This window comes from Abramis brama (assembly GCF_963993115.1).
Source record: "Abramis brama genome assembly, chromosome: 17".
NCBI lineage: Eukaryota > Metazoa > Chordata > Actinopteri > Cypriniformes > Leuciscidae > Abramis > Abramis brama.
In genome coordinates, this window is record NC_139979.1 from 27,018,343 (window position 1) to 27,036,696 (window position 18,354).

At 36.1% G+C, this 18,354-nt stretch overlaps 2 protein-coding genes across 3 annotated transcripts in view; both read left to right on the forward strand.

Moving 5' to 3' along the window:
- taf2 (TAF2 RNA polymerase II, TATA box binding protein (TBP)-associated factor) overlaps positions 1–8,771 on the forward strand; it is a 69,697-nt gene extending 60,926 nt beyond the window's left edge. The window contains exons 24-27 of one of the 2 annotated variants that reach the window (XR_014603240.1): positions 5,767–5,868; positions 5,979–6,137; positions 6,341–6,431; positions 7,776–8,771. Coding sequence is in view for 1 of the 2 variants with exons in the window: in XM_084089573.1 (XP_083945699.1) it covers positions 5,979–6,137; positions 6,341–6,431; positions 7,776–8,053 (528 nt within the window). In the remaining variant the exon portion in view is untranslated. The remainder of the gene's footprint in view (positions 1–5,766; positions 5,869–5,978; positions 6,138–6,340; positions 6,432–7,775) is intronic. The other variant, XM_084089573.1, reaches the window with a different exon arrangement.
- An 836-nt stretch (positions 8,772–9,607) lies between these two features.
- Positions 9,608–18,354, forward strand: part of enpp2 (ectonucleotide pyrophosphatase/phosphodiesterase 2) — a 32,063-nt gene continuing 23,316 nt past the window's right edge. The window contains exons 1-6 of the mRNA XM_084089574.1: positions 9,608–9,750; positions 10,262–10,364; positions 13,978–14,133; positions 15,147–15,272; positions 16,670–16,730; positions 17,171–17,268. Coding sequence (XP_083945700.1) covers positions 9,733–9,750; positions 10,262–10,364; positions 13,978–14,133; positions 15,147–15,272; positions 16,670–16,730; positions 17,171–17,268 — 562 coding nt within the window. The 5' untranslated portion in view covers positions 9,608–9,732. The remainder of the gene's footprint in view (positions 9,751–10,261; positions 10,365–13,977; positions 14,134–15,146; positions 15,273–16,669; positions 16,731–17,170; positions 17,269–18,354) is intronic.

Sequence of the window (18,354 nt, forward strand, 5' to 3'; positions counted from 1 at the left end):
CACCACGAATGCTACATCAAACGGTTTGTGCCAAAATCAGGCTGATATCGTGTAGTCTGAACCCAGCATAAAGGGGCGTGAGAGGAAAATTTTGACATTGTGAATGGGGTGATTTTTAAATCCTGGCCTTTCAGAAAGGTGGGAAGCAAACTATTTTAAAAACCATTACAAACTGGGGATTTAACTTTGAGATATGAAACTGGCAGTGTTTTTCTTCTTTTCTTTTTTTTATTATTATTTTTTTTATTATTATTATTGTGGTGTTACCTCTTAGAACAAACTGTTTCTTATTAAAACAGTTTGTCTTATCACAAACTGAATGTCATGTTCACCATGACATTCAGCACACATCTTGTTTTCTGTTGGCTACACAGCAGAATCAACACAGAGGATGACAATATCAGTGTAGATGTGTCTCAAATAACCCAATCATAGTCAATAATGTCGGACATTGCATTTGAGCTGAAACTGAAGAGTGAATGAACGTTTGGTAAACTGCAGTGTTTTGCTAGCTGGTTATTAAACTCAAACAAACACGTCTTATATTTGAGGTTAATCAGATATAGACAATATAATAGTAATCCTACGACTTACATCTGCACAAAAGGACGCGAATGCGCACATGAACTTGACCGTGCTTGTCTGATGTGTAACTCGTTGTGGACGTGCTCTTCCTTTAACAGCGCGCTGAAAAACTAAAGCACAGAGAATTTACAACATTCTATTACAATCGTGTTCTCATTATAATGTGCTGTATCTGAGAGATTGGCGCTGCACATCTTGAACTCAAATGCATGTCATGATCAAAGTGATTCCAGGCATCACTGCAGCACACTTTCTAATCTAGTTTCACTTTATTTCGCCGGTCTGGAAGGCGTGCTGTCTAACGCTAACAAATCAGACCTCAGGAAACGCCCCAAATGCCGCAATAATCAATCAGAAAAAAAAGATAAATATATATTTTTTTAAAGTCAGGGCGATCATCGTTTTAATGATCAATACTCGCTGTCACTTACAAGTACTCTTGCCCTCCCTATTACTCAATGATTATTTGAGTAAGTACAATGTAATAACTACATCACCTTAAAATAGTGTTACCCAAAATTGTCGAAATGCCCATTATTTGCGAGCATCCTCATAAGCACAGTCCAAGCTAAAAAGGCTTATATGAATGTAAAGAGTTACGAGAACATTGGATGCGTGTCGGATCCGCATCATGTGCAGCAGGTCTTAAAACGACAGCAGCCTAATACACCTGCTGCTGTCTGTCATTAATGTAAATCAAACAACAAAAGACAAAGTTAAAATAAACAGCTCTTGACTGAATCACTTTTGTAGCTTTAATAAGGATTAATCTATATATAAAAGTAAAGGTAACAATCAGAACCAGCCCGACTGGGCCAGTAGAACAAATCCTTTGCTATATTTGCTATATAGGCACAGCTAAATGTGACATTTAGTATAATAGGCTGTAAAAAATATAACAACTTTTAATTTAAGTAAACTTCACATAAACCTATTAAATGCTAAAAAGTATGGCTCACGATCATACTTGTATTGTTGAATGTCTATAATTACTAATTTCATTTTGAGAGATCAATTTGCATCAGTAGCTGTGATTTTGGCCTTCATTCGTAAGGATGCCATTAAGCATATATTTAAAATATACCATCTTTGTTGTTTCTACATTTCAATGTGAATTTTTTCAATATAAAAATATAGTTTTAATTAACATTTTAATGTTAGAATAGGTGAGATTAAAAATGTGAGATTAATTAGTTATTTTTTTTAATTGATTGACAGCACTAGAAAAAAGTATGCACAACTGCATTGTATCAAGTGATTATTAAAGGTTAAAAATAAAATGTCAATAGACATTAAATATTTTTAGTTTGCTGTTGTAAAGTTTTCTTTCATCGAAGCAGAGACCAGGAGACAGTTGGGATCGCGTTCAACGGAAGTTATTCTTTATTGAGAACTCCGCTGTACGTTGCTGTAGTACTTCCAACATGATCTAACTCTAATACAGTATGCATTGTAGTTGTATACATTCCAAGGGGGAGGGATTACATAGAGGTGGAGATTCTGAACAAAGCATGCAAATTAAGTATACAGGTTAAGGTAACACCCTAGACTGAGGGTCTGGCCCATCCTAATTCAATCAGCATAAGGCTCCAAGAGCCATTTGGGTCCGAAAACAATTTGCAGAACAAAAGGTGAGATTCTCAGTGAATCATTCGTGTGCTAATCCCATCAGTCTGACAATAAGGAGAGAACAGAAATTGCAACTTCGCTGAGATCTTAACCTTAAAAGATTCTTTACCATGATGTTATGTACAGAATCATATTTGAAATAGATTCTTAAATTTGTAACCCTTCAGTCCCTCGTTTGAGAGTTCTTAAACTCTCACAAAATACAAATTTAGACGCTTAAAAGTTCATTCTTGTAACTTGAAAAAGTTACAGGCACAAGCATGATCTGTGTTGTTCATCTGTAATTGCATGCTGACACAGAAACAAAACATGCAATTTAGGATCCGTGAATTCTCTGTGTTGTGTATTTTTCATTTTCTTTTGTGATAGTTCGTTCAGCAGTGGGTCTGGTTGTCTTCTTGAGGTTGGGGCTTCATACGCAGATGAGACGGTCGTTGCATATGGATCTCGGAAAAGCCATCAAGTTTTATCTGCACACTGTAAGACAGAAAACAAGAGACGACAGAGCAGTATTTCTTCAAACACTAGGGTTGTAGCAGTATTTGTTTAAATACGGGTTGTATCGTTTTCAGAGTCTGCTTTTGTTGTTTCATTCTTTCCCTATTTCTTAATTTATTTGACACCTATGGACCAGTGAGGTGGGGATAAGTGGGGGATGAGGAAATCTTCACCACATGGCTGACCCCCGAGGCCTGTTGCACTTCGGTTCTTCCATGGGCTCCGCACTGGTCTATGTGTCCTATTCTGTCCCTGTTGTGTGCGCACTGTAGAGTGTGTGAGAAAATTGGCACATTTCCATTCTCCAGTGAAACATCAGTCCTAATAAACATCATTAACAGAGGATGGTGTCTGATTGTAATGTTCTGCTGTATAACATTTAAGGCTGTGAGTATACTGAATGTCCCCCAAACAAAGGCTGTGACAGTCAATAAGTCTTTCATCTTTGTTGTAAGTTACTGGGGAGATTAAGCAATCACAGCCCAAATGGTTAACACCTCAAAAAGCTTACCCACGAGTCCAATGACGAGGGGAGGGGTTGCTTCAAAGTAGCAAACAAATGTAGTAAAAGCTGCATAACATGAACTTGTCTTGTTATTTTTGTTTTTTCTACATTCTTTTCCAAAATGTCCGTGCTTGCCACAGTAAGAACAACTGGCTTCTCTAGGACATTTGCGTTTCTTTTTCTTCTCTGAGTTGACCATAACAGAAACTGCTGCAATTCTTACTCTCTCTTTGACATCAGAGTCTCTTTCCCAAGTAACTAAACTGTCCAAGTTGTCTTGCAGGGTTCTTGTACACCATGCGATGTTTAAGTAAGGCAACGCCTTTCTGTGTTCTGGCAAAAGACAATGAAACCATGTGCGAACCAAAGGGCCATTATCACCCAACACCTTCTCTGGCGTGTCTGCAATTCCACTGTACACTGCAGCTGACTGACAGAATCATTCTGTGTACTCACAAACAGTTTCACCCTTCTTCTGTACACAATTGGTCATTTTCGACCAATCGATTTTGGATCCTAAGATATTCTTTAGGATTTTCAAAACACCTTCTCTCAAATCACCTTTACTGACATGTTGCAGTTCGGAATTGCTTACAGCACTTTCAAAATCATTGAATTCCGACTCAGTCAAGATCTGTGATATTAGCTGGGTGATTTCAGATAGAGACATTTCATAGAGCCGCATCTTTTTGGACAACTCTCTTCTAAACTCAGAAAAATTTCTTTGCACTGATGGCAAACTTTCAGCAAGTCTCTCTATGTCTTTAGGACCTAAAGGTGTTTTGACTGCTTGTACCTGAAGTATGGGGGTTGCAAATGGAACTGTATCAACACCTTTTCCCTGAGGCTTTTGTCTAGCTCCACACACTTCAACTGCATTTACATCTGCATTGACATTGTCCTCTATTCTATCAGAAGACTGTAAATCAGGATAGCTTTCATCTGACTGTTGGTCTTCTAAATCACATTTGGTTGAGGCTTTGTTATGGCCCACCTTTGTCTTGAGACAGGACATGTGAGTCTGCAATTGTTTGTTCTGATCGTTTAACTCAGCAATACACTGAGCTTGTTCTTGTGCAATGGATTCTCTGTGACAACAGATAATGCCTTTCACATTTTTGTTCCTGATACATGCACCCAACACTTTCTTGCAATCTTCAATTGACCATACTTTGTCTGCATCAATGTCAAATTTCCTTGTTAAATTCAATCTGACTTGCTCAATCACTATTGTGTCCATGTGCTCTGATAACAAAGACTTAAACTCATTGTCTGTCCATAAAGGTTTAATCAGTCTAGTACTTTTCCTAAACATTTTGTGAATTTCTTTGTTACCACACAATCAAAAACATTAAAACTTCTCTCTACTGTCTACAATAGAGGGTACACTTGTTAACACAGCTTAACTATTGTTAACTTTCCAAATTACCACACTTAACTTCCCTGCCGACAAGAACAGAGGATCAACAGACATAACTAGCACGTAAAGCTAATTCTTCTCTGCCTAAAGCAAAGGATACCAACTATTAGCACTTGATGCTAACTTTCTCTAGCTTACAGATAGGTCTTCTCTAGCAAGAGCATACACACAATATTAACATGTAACTGTTAATCTTCCCTGCCAACAACAGAGGATAAATTTCATCTCTAAAAGAAAAACTTTTTTAGAGGCTCATCTTTAGTTAACCAAACTCTACAGCTGTTTGTTAACTACTTCTCTGAACGGCGCAGAGGAAAAACACATTTGTACTGGTCTGCATTGGTTCTTTGAATGGAGTGAAACTCACTGAATCGTTGGTTGTACAGAAAAAATTTCGTCTGGAACTCAGTCAGCTTTGTTGAGATCTTTGAGCTTGAAGTTTCAAGATTCAGTCTGGAACTCAGTCAGGCATTGAGATCTTTTTGGAGCTTGAAGTTTTCAATCTGGAGGAAGCTGGAAAGATTCAGTCTGACAATCTTTGTCAGATCTTTTGTTGAGCTTGAAGTTTCAAGATTCAGTTCTTTGAGCTTGAAGTTCTTTGAGTTTCCTTTTTCTCCATCCGGGTCACAAGGCACCATCTGTTGTAAAGTTTTCTTTCATCGAAGCAGAGACCAGGAGACAGTTGGGATCGCGTTCAACGGAAGTTATTCTTTATTGAGAACTCCGCTGTACGTTGCTGTAGTACTTCCAACATGATCTAACTCTAATACAGTATGCATTGTAGTTATATACATTCCAAGGGGGAGTGATTACATAGAGGTGGAGATTCTGAACAAAGCATGCAAATTAAGTATACAGGTTAAGGTAACACCCTAGACTGAGGGTCTGGCCCATCCTAATTCAATCAGCATAAGGCTCCAAGAGCCATTTGGGTCCGAAAGCCATTTGCAGAACAAAAGGTGAGATTCTCAGTGAATCATTCGTGTGCTAATCCCATCAGTCTGACAATAAGGAGAGAACAGAAATTGCAACTTTGCTGAGATCTTAACCTTAAAAGATTCTTTACCATGATGTTATGTACAGAAGCATATTTGAAATAGATTCTTAAATTTGTAACCCTTCTGCCTAGTAAGAGCTTGATGAGCTGGTTCAGGTGTGTTTAATTGGGGTTGGAGCTAAACTCTGCAGGACAGTGGCCCTCCAGGAGCAGGACTGGACACCCCTGTCTTAGGTAGTTAGGGAACACAAACCAGAATGCTTGAGGAATGTTAATACCCTTAAAAACCCCTGAGGTGCTTATTCATCTTTTTTTTATTTTTTTTTATCATTAATCATCCTCAGCTGAAGGAGGAGCACGTTGTCATGGAGCCAGCATTGAGTGGTGTGGCCATGGCCCCACAGGGTTTAAAGAGGAAGGCAGAGACTCCGTTAAGTTCATCTCCTGAACCTGGACAAGTTATGCAAGAGGAGCCCAGTGCTAAAGCACCAGTGAAGAGCAAAGTGAGTAATCAGCAATGAATATGCTTATGTTACACAGTTACAATTAGATCCATGTTACCATAAATAAGAAACCCCTAAATATTTGAATTGTGTCAAATGTTCTAAATATAACTGCTCACTCAGTCACTCTATGGCTAAGAAAAACTGAAAATATATGGCTTCATTTTGCACTGTAATGTTTCTCAACTACTCTTCTCACCCAGGAGGAGGAAGATATTGATATGGACACAGTTCATGACAGCCAGGCATTCATCTACCACCATCTGAACATGTTGGAGAGACCTTCCACTCCAGGCATGACAGAAATACACAACACACTAAACAGACACATTTTTGGAGATAGCTATTAACTTGAATATGTCTGATCTTTAAATGCATCTATGCCTATAGATATTAGCCCCTTTCAGACATTGTGATTATTGACATCATGGTGCCGATGTGATGTGTGAATGGGATCTTATGGGCAAAAAGATGGAATACTTTTGCCTGTGTGAAAAGCACATTTGTGAATTTACTGGAAAATTAAAAAATCTGGTAATTAGTGCAATTTAGTTTTAATGGCCCTCATTTATCAAAAGTGCGTACACCAAATTTCCAGCGTACACCTGGCGTACACCCAAAACCACGTTGACTTTGAGATTTATCAATATGGACGTTGGCGTACGGCACGCTCAAATCCTACGCCAGCTCAGGAGGTGGTGTACGCACGTTTTGAGTGCGGGAATGCGCAAAAAAACAATTCCTAACACCACAAAACGCACTGACAAACTAAAAGATATAATATATTATGACCCACTGTAAAAAAACAACATCATAGTAATTATAAACTTCAGTGTTTATTTTTGTGCAACATGGACTTCAATGTTTAATTTGTGTGACTTTACCAAAGCATTTGAATTGTAGGCATATGTATTCCTTAAGTTGCGAGCCTGTGCGCTTTACCTGACGTTTCAAGCCTTGTTTATACTTTCGCCTGGCTCCGCAGCGCGAGTCTCCGCAGACTGCGCGCGCGCCTCCCCAAACGGACGAGGCGTTTATACTCGACGCGCTCGCCGTTGTACTATTCTTTGAAACGATGGTTAGGCCAGGGTTAGGCCCGGCAGGTATGCACGGACTGGGTTTAGTAATGAAAGGCTTTCAATGACCAAAAAAATAATTCAGACTGACAAAATAATAAAAATGCCATTCTTCTTCTTTTAAATAATAATAATAATAATACAAATAATAATAACGACATTCTTCTTCTAAATAACAATAAGCATCATTAATAATAAAAATCTAGAAATCAATTTTGTTTCTTTCCACTTCCCTGGTTTCGCTTTCTCTTTCTCAAAGAAGTTTCTCTTCTTTGCCGTCTTCCGTGTGTCCATGGCGTAAAATGAGGGCGTGGGGGAAGCGGAGACTTGAATATATAGGGGCGTGTTATTCTAATGACGATCGATTTCAGCCGCGGCATTTATCAAGGGCAGGTATTGCGTACACCAGAATTTCAAAGGTACGCACAGCTTCATAAATCAGGCGATGAGAGGAGTGTAAGCATAATCTTACGCCAATATATACGCCCGTTTCTACGCAAGATTGATAAATGAGGGCCAATGTGTTTTATGTTGCTTCAACTTTTCTCTCACTGTTTTATAGGGAAGGAACCATCTTCAGTAGAGCAAGCCATTCTGTCTATGCCAGGGACACCCATGCCCACACTGAGCAAAGAGAGCACATCTGCCAAATATGGAGATCACCACCACCATCATCATCATCATCATGAGCACAAAAAGAAGAAGAAAAAGCACAAACACAAACATAAACACAAACATAAGCATGAGAGTAAGGACAAAGATAAAGACAGAGATTCTCACGCTTTTAGTAACAGCCCTGCCAGTGGCCGCTCCATTCGTTCTCCATCTCTGTCTGACTGATAGCCCTAGTCCTGACTAACATTTAAAATACACATTTTTTAATACATTTTTGATCATTATTTTTTCACCCATTTTCAGTGCTTTAAAGGCTGGATTGCCATATCACCCAACATGCAATAGGTCAATAGTTCATGCAAAAATTAAAATTCTTTGTAATTCATCAGAATGTTCATGTTGAGTTAATTAATCTCGGCTTGTTTCCCCATCTCTGTAACAACCTAACATGCAGTACATGAGAAGGAAAAAATTGTTGTGCAGTGTCATCTGACCACACTTAAAGCTGACTGGTTTATGCCCTCTTAACTGCACACACACAGATCCACTAACTCTCACCACCCAGGACCACTAGGGTTAAATCCAGCCACTGTATCTCAAGATAAATGTCAACATTCTGAAAGTACTTTTATGAGGGAACATTTCACTCTGTGGTCTCTATGGTTTACTTAAGGTGAGCAATTTTTTAAATAGGAAATATATTCATGGGTTATTTTAATACAGAAAAAGTAAGTAGTACTTTTTTTACCGAACTTCCTGTTAATTGGAAAGTGTAATAATTAAAGCCATAAGTCATTTTTACCAGTTTCACATCTACACCCCAGCCCAGTTTTTGTTTCATTATTGTAGGAATTTTATAATTCAGTACTGCAATTAATATTTTTTTTGTTCACTTGTTTCCTTTTTATATTGTATAAATCCATAAAGAGATTTTGTTGAATAAGCTTTGTATCTTTGTGTTTTGTGGTGTGTGTGTGTGTGTGTGTGTGTGTGTGTGTGTGTGTGTTTGTGTTTGTGTTTTTTGGGCACCAAAAAAACTTCTTAAACTGGAAGTCTGTTTTGATAAATACTGTAGGTAAAAAAGTAATTGTCTTATTTCTCAGGTATGTAAATCTATACATGTGGTGAGGAACTGTAAGCTTATTGGAATTAGTGTTTGGGATGCATGCATGGAGTACCCTGATATTAAAGGTCCCGTATTATGCCCCTTTTCACAAGATGTAAAATAAGTCTCTGATGTCCCCAGAGTGTGTATGTGAAGTTTCAGCTCAAAATACCCTAACAGATCATTTTTTACAGCATGTTTAAATTGTCATTTTTTGGGGGGCACAGAAAAACGCGCTGAATGCAGTTCATAATCAGTTCCATTTTTTTATTCATTGTGGAGTTTCACTATGTTTATCGAAACATGTCAATTAGTATCCCAGATAATTACAAAATACACTTACACACAAAAAAAGTTCTATGTTCTGTTATGATTTACTTTCATGATTGTTTAGGGGCCTACAGGCCACTATGATGTTATTTTACTAAATCTTTTATTATTCCTTCTAATGTTTCCAATCTTTTTAGACCTAACTACAAATTAATTTGGGCCCAAAAATAACTCATTCTTGAATACAAATCCAAACCGATAACTAGAACTGCTACAGTTTGAGAACCAATAAGGGAATCTTAATGTTAACATTAATTGCATTTATTTCTTTCTTTTTTTTTTTAGTCAAATGTCTGCTTGATATCAATGCTAAGTGATGTGGGGGCTTTTAAAAGTCTCAGTGTAATTCGTCACAGGTTTGCCAGATGTGACGTTAGTTCATGTTTCCTTGTGTGTATTGGTTGAGGGTAAAGTAAACGTGAATCTCACTCAGTGCTGCAGCGAGTCAGGGACCAGACACACATCAACCATGCTGCAACTGAAATGGGTACGGTACGTTTTTGTGTTCTCTTTATAATGAGAGTTATTTAGCTGACTTTTCTATTACATTTTATAGATGTGATTAAATGATATGCCTTGACCCAAAGGCATTATAACGCCATTTTATTGCACATAGGTGTTTTCTTTTAACATAGTCGCATGAAAACTTTTAAAAAGCAGTTTATTGGCAGCTGAAAATATAAATGTATTATACTGCTTGGATTTGCTGTTTGGAAACCTCAATTATCTTTTTCGCAATGCAAGAAGTCTAATAAAAATACTATTACATTACGTCTTCTCTACCGTCCTATATGTTGATAGAAATGTGAAATTAACTGACGGGCGCTTTAAATGTGCATTATTTTACAACCTCTACTACCTCATTCATAGTTGAATGAGTGTGTTTTCCTGCTATATCTGAAGGCTACCCATGTGTTCTCCGTTATGTCTTCTCTAACGGTGTGTCTGTACGCAGGTATTCTCCGTTATGTCTTTTCTAACGGTGTGTTTGTACGCAGGTATTCTCCGTCATGTATCTTCTCTCGCGGTGCACTGTGTTTGAGGCTTATGTGGTCAGGCGGTCCGACAAGGCAGGATCATCAGATGAGTCTTTCTCTGGATGTAGGTTTATAATTAAGAATTTGTTTTATATAGGCTACATATACTATATAATATAGGCCTATATAGATTATGTGGCTTTTGTGTCTTCATGCAGGAAATATCATGTTCTTACTTAAAATATTGAACAATATACATTGTAATATAAATTGATTTGTAATATAAAGCAATTTTAGACCTAAATAACACCATTTGAACTCTTAGCATATTGAAGTTGTTAAAAAAATGTTTTAGACATTTTACAGCCTTTTGAACAGCTTTTTGAGCCTTCTTTCCTTTGTCCTGAGGCCTGTTCTCCATTTTTATGATAAATACAACAAGGCTATGGCCTTTCTATAGGCTATGTAAATTTGTTCCCCCATTTTTTTTTTTTATTTTTTTTTTTAATTAATACATTTATTTTAACAATTATATGAAATGTTTTTAGCTTGTCCCTCAATTTATTGTCATTTAGTACACACAAGTAGGCTATACTATATAGTACTTTGGACTACTTTCCCTTCTACTGAAATTTGGAAAAATTAAATAATGTCATATCATAAAGCAGTCATCACTTCTTAGGAGGGATAACAACTTGGGAAAATGAGTGAGATCCTCTTTTTTAATTGTCTATATTTGACCAATTTTATCTTTTAGATTTGATGTGGTCAACCTCAATACATCCACTTTGTTGAGGAAAATATGAAAAAAGTTAGTAGAACAAATCTTATTTTTAAAAACCAAGCAGTTCTTTATTTGATAAATATTTTATGTCAGCTTATTTTTGCTCAGACGCATTGGCTGATTTTAAGTCAGAATGTCCAATCTGTAGATACACTTTAAATATTGAAATACATTTAAAGACATATTAAACAGAGATCATACTATCCTTACTAATAGTGATATTTAACAAATTTTAAGGCTTAATATCAAGAAGTGTGCAGTAAAGTACTCCAAATAAAGTTTAATTATAATATTTGTATCAGTAAGTCTCAAGCGATATGTCAATAAATATGTTAATGGATTTGTAGTATGCTTCGTATGAAATAAATGTATTTTAAATACATTTTGGTATAGGTTTTTCTAGGGCTCACAGTGCTTTTACTAATGTTAACAAATATAACATTTGATTCTAATACTGTATTAGTAAATGTTGAAATTAACAATAACTGATGGTGTTAATGTTGGTGTTGGTTGAGGAGATCCCCCTTCCATATGTAAAGCGCTTTGAGTACCTGAAAAGCGCTATATAAATGTAACAAATTATTATTATTAACATTAACAAAGATTAATAACTGCCATAGAAGTGCAGTTCATTATTAGTTTGTGTTAACTAATGTCAACTAATGAAACCTTATTGTAAAGTGTTACCGATAATTTATTAACTGATATTATTTTAAGGAACACGAGTTGTTTAAAATAATCTACACAATGATACATATAATCTACTTATGATTAGAATCATAAGTATTTTAAACTGTTGTTCATTTGTCCCTAACGAGGGGACAAATTTCTTTTAAATTGGCACTCAAAGTTCATCAAATCAAAGTTCGATTTTCTAAACTTTATGATGTCCAAAGGGCACAGAAAACTAGGAATAGCCCATATATAGCTTCAATTTGTAATTGAATACTCAGTATTATTATTTTATTTTTTATTTTTTATTTAAAAAATGTGAAATATGAAGAAATAAGCTAAACTTGATGTTCAGTCACATGAGATAAGGAAAATATTAAAATAAGAGTTCTAATGAAGAAAAATCTGTTTCTATTGAGTGTAGGTCACCCACTCAAAGGTGCTGCCATACTGACATAACATGGCCAGGCGTGTCATATGGAATTACTACTAGAACTACTTCCATAGATATCTATAACCTACATATATACTGCATTAGCAGCTATTTCTATGGGCTGCTATACACAAGTTGTCTGCCATATTGGATACGCAGATTCATACACGCATACATAGATTAAGAATACAGCTGCAGGGAGAGAGCTCATAGTCCAAGGCAATGAATGAGCCAGCCTTGTAAAAACACAAGCCACCAACAGTGCACAAAAAAAAAAATCATTATTTAGTCCAACTACATTCAGTATGAATGTGTATATTATTTGAAAAGCATGGATGAAAAGGAACAAAACTAAACATGAACAAACAGCTTCACTGTGAAGTGGCAGCCGTTAATAAACAAACTAAGCGTCAGAGTAAAGTCCAAGACTATCGATGCTTTTGGGACATTTACGGATAGCTAAACGTAAAGAAAAACTTACAGAAACCTCTTTTAAAATGATAGAAATTCAAAATATAATCAACTGTAATTACGTGTTTGTAATATTTTGTAGTGTTACCAACCAACTGTTATTGGTTTCTTTGTTTCTTAGTTGTGCCACCATTTGTTGTGCTAATATCTGGAAAGGAATACGAGAATAAAATAAGAGGAAAATAATAAAATAAGAGGCGTTAGTAAAATAAGTTCTTTGATCTTTTTTTTCTTTTTTTTTTCGTATGATGGCGTAATTTATGTTGTACAACTAAATGTGAAAGTCTCTTTAAGTAATGTTATGAACCTTATTTTTATCACAGTTATATGTATCACAACTATTATGTAAACTCAGGAAATTCCTGAGAGAACCTATGGCAACAGGGCCATGGTTGGCCTAAAAATTGACATCATGACTGAGCAGCTCTGTTGACTACTTTTATTATTTAACAGTCTTACACAAACTGTTTCATGAACAAAGTAGGCATTAACTGCCTTAAAATTACCTTTACCTCCTTTACCTAGATTATTAACACTTTCCTTGCAAATTGCAAGTATTGCCTTTGAAATGCAGTTTAATGATTAAAAGATCACTAGTTAAAGTACATTCAGATATTAGAAATGTTAGAAATTTAGTTTCTAAGTTTAGTTACATTTATGTTGATGTGTTTAATGCATGCATGTAATAGCTTTGTGAGTCCAGCCCGTGTGATATTATAGAGGTTTCACTCAAGTTGGTTTTGCTGTGTATGTTGGACAGCATCACTGTGTATTTGGTCTGTTTATCTACCAGGCCAATTCAACTGAAGCCATTCTAAACATGTCAAGACTGTTTCTGTAGCCTAGCTTTGAGAATTTAATCGAGCTTGAACGAAAGGAAATAATTTGACCTTGCATTATCCAGTATTCAATGATTCATTGTTCATTCTGCAGTTTAACTTCATAGCATCATTTGTTTGTTTAAATGGTCCACATTTTTTTTTAATCAAGCCTTCATGTCAGTCAGTTCACGTAGGTTAGTAGTAATGAGCCAGGAACATTTAATGAAACAGCCACTTTCTGTTGCTCTCTCAGCTGGTGATCGAAAATTAAGGAAATATTTGCTTTGCTCTACCCTTAAGTCAATATTGAGATGTACAGAGAACATTTCAGCTCCTTGACCCATTTTTGAGATTTTACAGGTGGAAGTAATTGAACTGCATATGCTTGTCAAGGCTTCATTGGCTTCAAAGCAGAGCAGTCTTTGCACATGCATGATAAACGTTTGATTTTGGTGGTATGTGCTTTTAGATCTAAAATTTCTCTTTAATCTTTATGTTCTATCTTTTTTCTCTTTCTTGATTTTTATCCCCCCCCCCCCCCCCCCCCCCACCCAAGTTCTCTCTGACCATCCTCTTAACAGCCTATCAGGTTCCTGCAAAAACAGGTGCTTTGAACTAGTGGAAGCAGAACCCCCAAACTGTCGTTGTGACAACCTGTGTAAAACATACAATACGTGTTGCTCAGACTTTGATGAGCACTGCCTGAAAACAGGTAAGCCCTATCTACATCTGTTTTTCTTTTCAGTTATGAGGTAGACAGTGGGGTTCAAAGTCTGAGGGCCCTATCATACACCCGGCGCAATGCGGCGCCGGGCGCGACTCAAGTGTTTTTTGCTAGTTTCAACAGAAATAGACTGCGCCATTGACCAACAAAAACCTGGTCTAAAGTCAATGCCATTGTATTCATTTATTTTTTGTTATTATTTAAAGAGCACACGCTCTTTAATGTGCGCCTATAGGCGGGTCCACAACGCTCGTACACTTTGTCCCGTAGATGGTCTGCTTTCGTGCTTTAACCTCGTGCATGAGCAGATCCGTTTCCTCGCTAGATAAGTGTTCGGTTTTTCCGCTTGCAAATTCCGCCATGTAAATAGAGAATCCGCCATGGCATGAGCGCAACTGGCTTTTAAAGGGAATGGGAGATGAGACTCTGATTGGTTTATTGCACGTTACGGCCAAAACACAGCCATTAATCATTAAGAGAATAAGGACAACCCTTTTAGACCATTTCGTTAAACTAGCAAAAGTGGATTCCGACACGTCCTAAGTGCACTTGCGCCGTGCGCTTTAGACCATGTGCTTACAACGTTAAAATAGGGCCCTGAGACTTTATGAAGTGAAGGAAAATGTAAAAATTTTGCAATGTTAGGTCAATAATGAAATAAGCACATTTTTTACATTGACAACTCACTTGTACAAATGGTCACGTTTAATTGCATCCATTGAAGCACACAATGCTATTTGGGAACATTCTCAAATCATGCTGGATAACATGGATTCATCAGGTTTTGCACAAATGTTTTTCTACCAAATACTAAGAAGTTCTCAAATTCATGATTCTCAAATAAAAGTATTTTTACTTTTGGACCCCTCTGTACTTTTTGTCTTTGTCTAAGGACAGGCTTACCTTAAATTGTTTGTGTGAGGCTACTGTAACAGTTTCCTTTAATTTTGCATTATGTTGATTTTGTCTATGAGAGATGTTTCATTATATTGTGCCTTCAGCGGGAGGGTTTGAGTGCAGTAAAGAGCGCTGTGGTGAAACTCGTAATGAGCAGCATGCCTGTCACTGCTCAGAGGACTGCATGGCCAAAGGAGACTGCTGCTCCAACTACAGGTCTCTCTGCAAAGGTGGGAGGCTTTCATGTATTTCATTTTTATGTAATTTGCAGAAAGTTTAGCAAACCTGGCTTAAGGTGGAGGAGACAGACCACTCTTAGAAAATATTTTAATTTAAAAGTGCCTACCACATATACGGCAATACGTGGCAAATACATTGCTGTACTTTTTGCTCTAGAGCGCCCATCATGTATATTTTAGTCAATTCCCATCAAGCTCTTAGGCACAGTACTTGCGTAACTAGAAAGTAGGGTAACACTTTAGAATACTGTTCCTTTATTAATAAATAACTACACATGAACAAATGAGTAACGAATTATTAACACCAGTAACTACTATTAACTAACAAGAAACTCTAATTAACGAGTAAGTAATAGCGCTCAGTTGAATGTGGTAGTTCACTAATAGCTAATCAGTAACTATTATTTTTCATACCTCACTGAAAACTACTATAGAACTACTATATACAGGTTCATAATTAACATGAATAATGCATAATGTATAATATAAGGTAATGGTAACCCACTAATAATGACTCAAGTATTACTATATCCTTCTAAAGGAACTACTCAAAATTTAGATCAGTCCTCTAAACTGAAAAGCATGTTAACTCCCTAATATAGACTGAAGACATTGTAAGCTGTTGAGGTTTTTGTAAGGTTTTGGATAGTAATAACTCAAGTGTTACTACATCCTTCTAATTATTTGGATCAGTATTATAAAGTGAAGATCATGGGAACACACAAGTAATGACTAAAGTGTTACCAAATCCATCGGAAGGAATTACTATTCAAAATCTAACAAAAATCTCAAAAGTTTACAATGATTTCAGTAATTACTAGGGAGTTATCAAGTTTTTCACTTTATAATACTGATCCAAATAATTAGTAATTCCTTATGAAGGATTTGGTAATACTAGTCATTGCTAGCCATTACCTTATATTATACATTATGCATTATTCATGTTAATTATTAACCTGTATATTGTAGTTTAGTAATCCTCTGGGAGGTATGAAAAAATAGTAGCTACTGATTAGCTTATAGTGAACTACCACATTCAACTGAGTGCTATTACGTACTAATTTGTTTATCAGAATTTCTTGTTTGTTAATAGTAGTTACTGGAGTGTTAATAATGCATTACTTTTTTGTTCCTCTGTATGTATTCATTAATGATTGAACAGAATTCTAAAGTGTTACCGAAAGTAGCTGCCAGGGCGTTATCAAGATTTGCTCTAATAATGATTTGATATTTGTCAAACCAACTGCAATTTAAAAAAAAGGTGGGGATGGGTATATTTCTAGTGCAACTGTAAAACAAGAGCACCGTATTGCCTGGACATTAGATGTGTTTGCATATGTATGACTGTCACCTGGTGCATCACTGACTGACTTCCTCTCTCTGTCTAGGTGATGTTCCCTGGTTACAGGACGAGTGTGAAGAGATTAAAAACCATGAGTGTCCTTCCGGGTGAGAGAGACAGTTGTGATTTCAGTGACAAACATCACACTCCCCCATCCATCCTCCCTTTTATATTCAACACTAGGTCAACGAAACTCATATTTTCACAACTATGCTTTACATACTAGAAGAAAGGGAATTATTTATTTATTTAATGCTGTGAAGTGCTGAATGACGGCAAACACAGTGGGGTTAAGAGATGGATATTGGGTTTCTGTGTGACAACACCTATCCAGGAGGACTGCTGGGTGGATTGCATGACAATTAATGTTAATGCATGCACATTAAGTGTGAGATTTTGAGCCTAAACATATGCCTAAGGAAGGCTGTTATAAAAAGAACATTCAAATAAAAGACCACTTGTCCACTAGAAATAAAGACACATTTTAGCAACAAATCCTAATTTCATTTTGTTTGTATTTGGTGTACTTATGCTTCTGCTTATCTAGGTTCGTTCGGCCCCCTGTCATCATGTTGTCTGTTGATGGCTTTCGTGCATCTTACATGAAAAGAGGAAGCACGGTGATCCCCAATATCGAGAAACTCAGTAAGAATTATGTCTTTTCATTAAAATCAACAAACTGAATTTAAATGAATATTGACTAAGCTGTCAATCAGTTAAAAATTATGAAGTGTATTACATTATATACAGATTAACTGATCAAATAGATCCCAGTTAATTGTATATATTAAAATTCAAGAAAGGCCTCCAAATGAAAATAATTATAAAGGTAATATATTGCTTTTTTTTTCTTTTCTTTTTACATCTTTGAACTTTAAGCACCACACGATTTAATCCGAATTGGCTCTGATTCATATCAGATTCTAAGGCACATTACAATTCCAAAATGACCCAATGATACGTCTTTTTTTTCTTTCTTAACTTACGTGAGCTGCCACTCACTGGTGATCTAGCATCTAGTAATAAACGTGCATCACAGGCCATTGCACAGGTCAATCTTTCTGCTTGAAACTGAGACCAAACATCAAGTGCCTGCAACATCAAGCTAAAGCATGTTATCCACAACAGATGGGTACTCCCAGATTTATATGGCTCATAAAAAACTCATGAAAAAGGGTCCTATGTTCCCAAGGTCATATGTTCTCCAGCTTTATATGACACATAACTGTATAAAAAATAAAAATAAAAAGTTTGTAATTTTAATGGTAAAACACTGTAAAAATGCTACGGTAAAACCTGTTAATTGGTTAACGGCAAGTTCCCTTACTATATGGAGAAAGATTTTACTAGATCTTACGGGACATTTTACGTAATAAAATATTGTTAAATGTACAGATTTTGTAAGTAATCTTATTATCTACAGTGAAAAAATGTAAACTGACATTCCCACAATTCCATGTGTGACACTACATTTTATGGTATTTTGTTTAAATTATTGTTTCTCGTCAATGTTTTTACTAATTCCATACATTAGGATTTTATGGTACATCTTTTGTTGTGTAAATAGTGTAATTACTGGTAACACTTTATAATAAATATACAATAATAAAGTACTTATAAATCATTGACAAACTATTAGTTTATAGTTAATTCATAGTTAATATATTGTAGTCTCTGCATTGTTAATATATTAATAGGCTGTATACAAATAGTAAGTTATTCATTATTTGT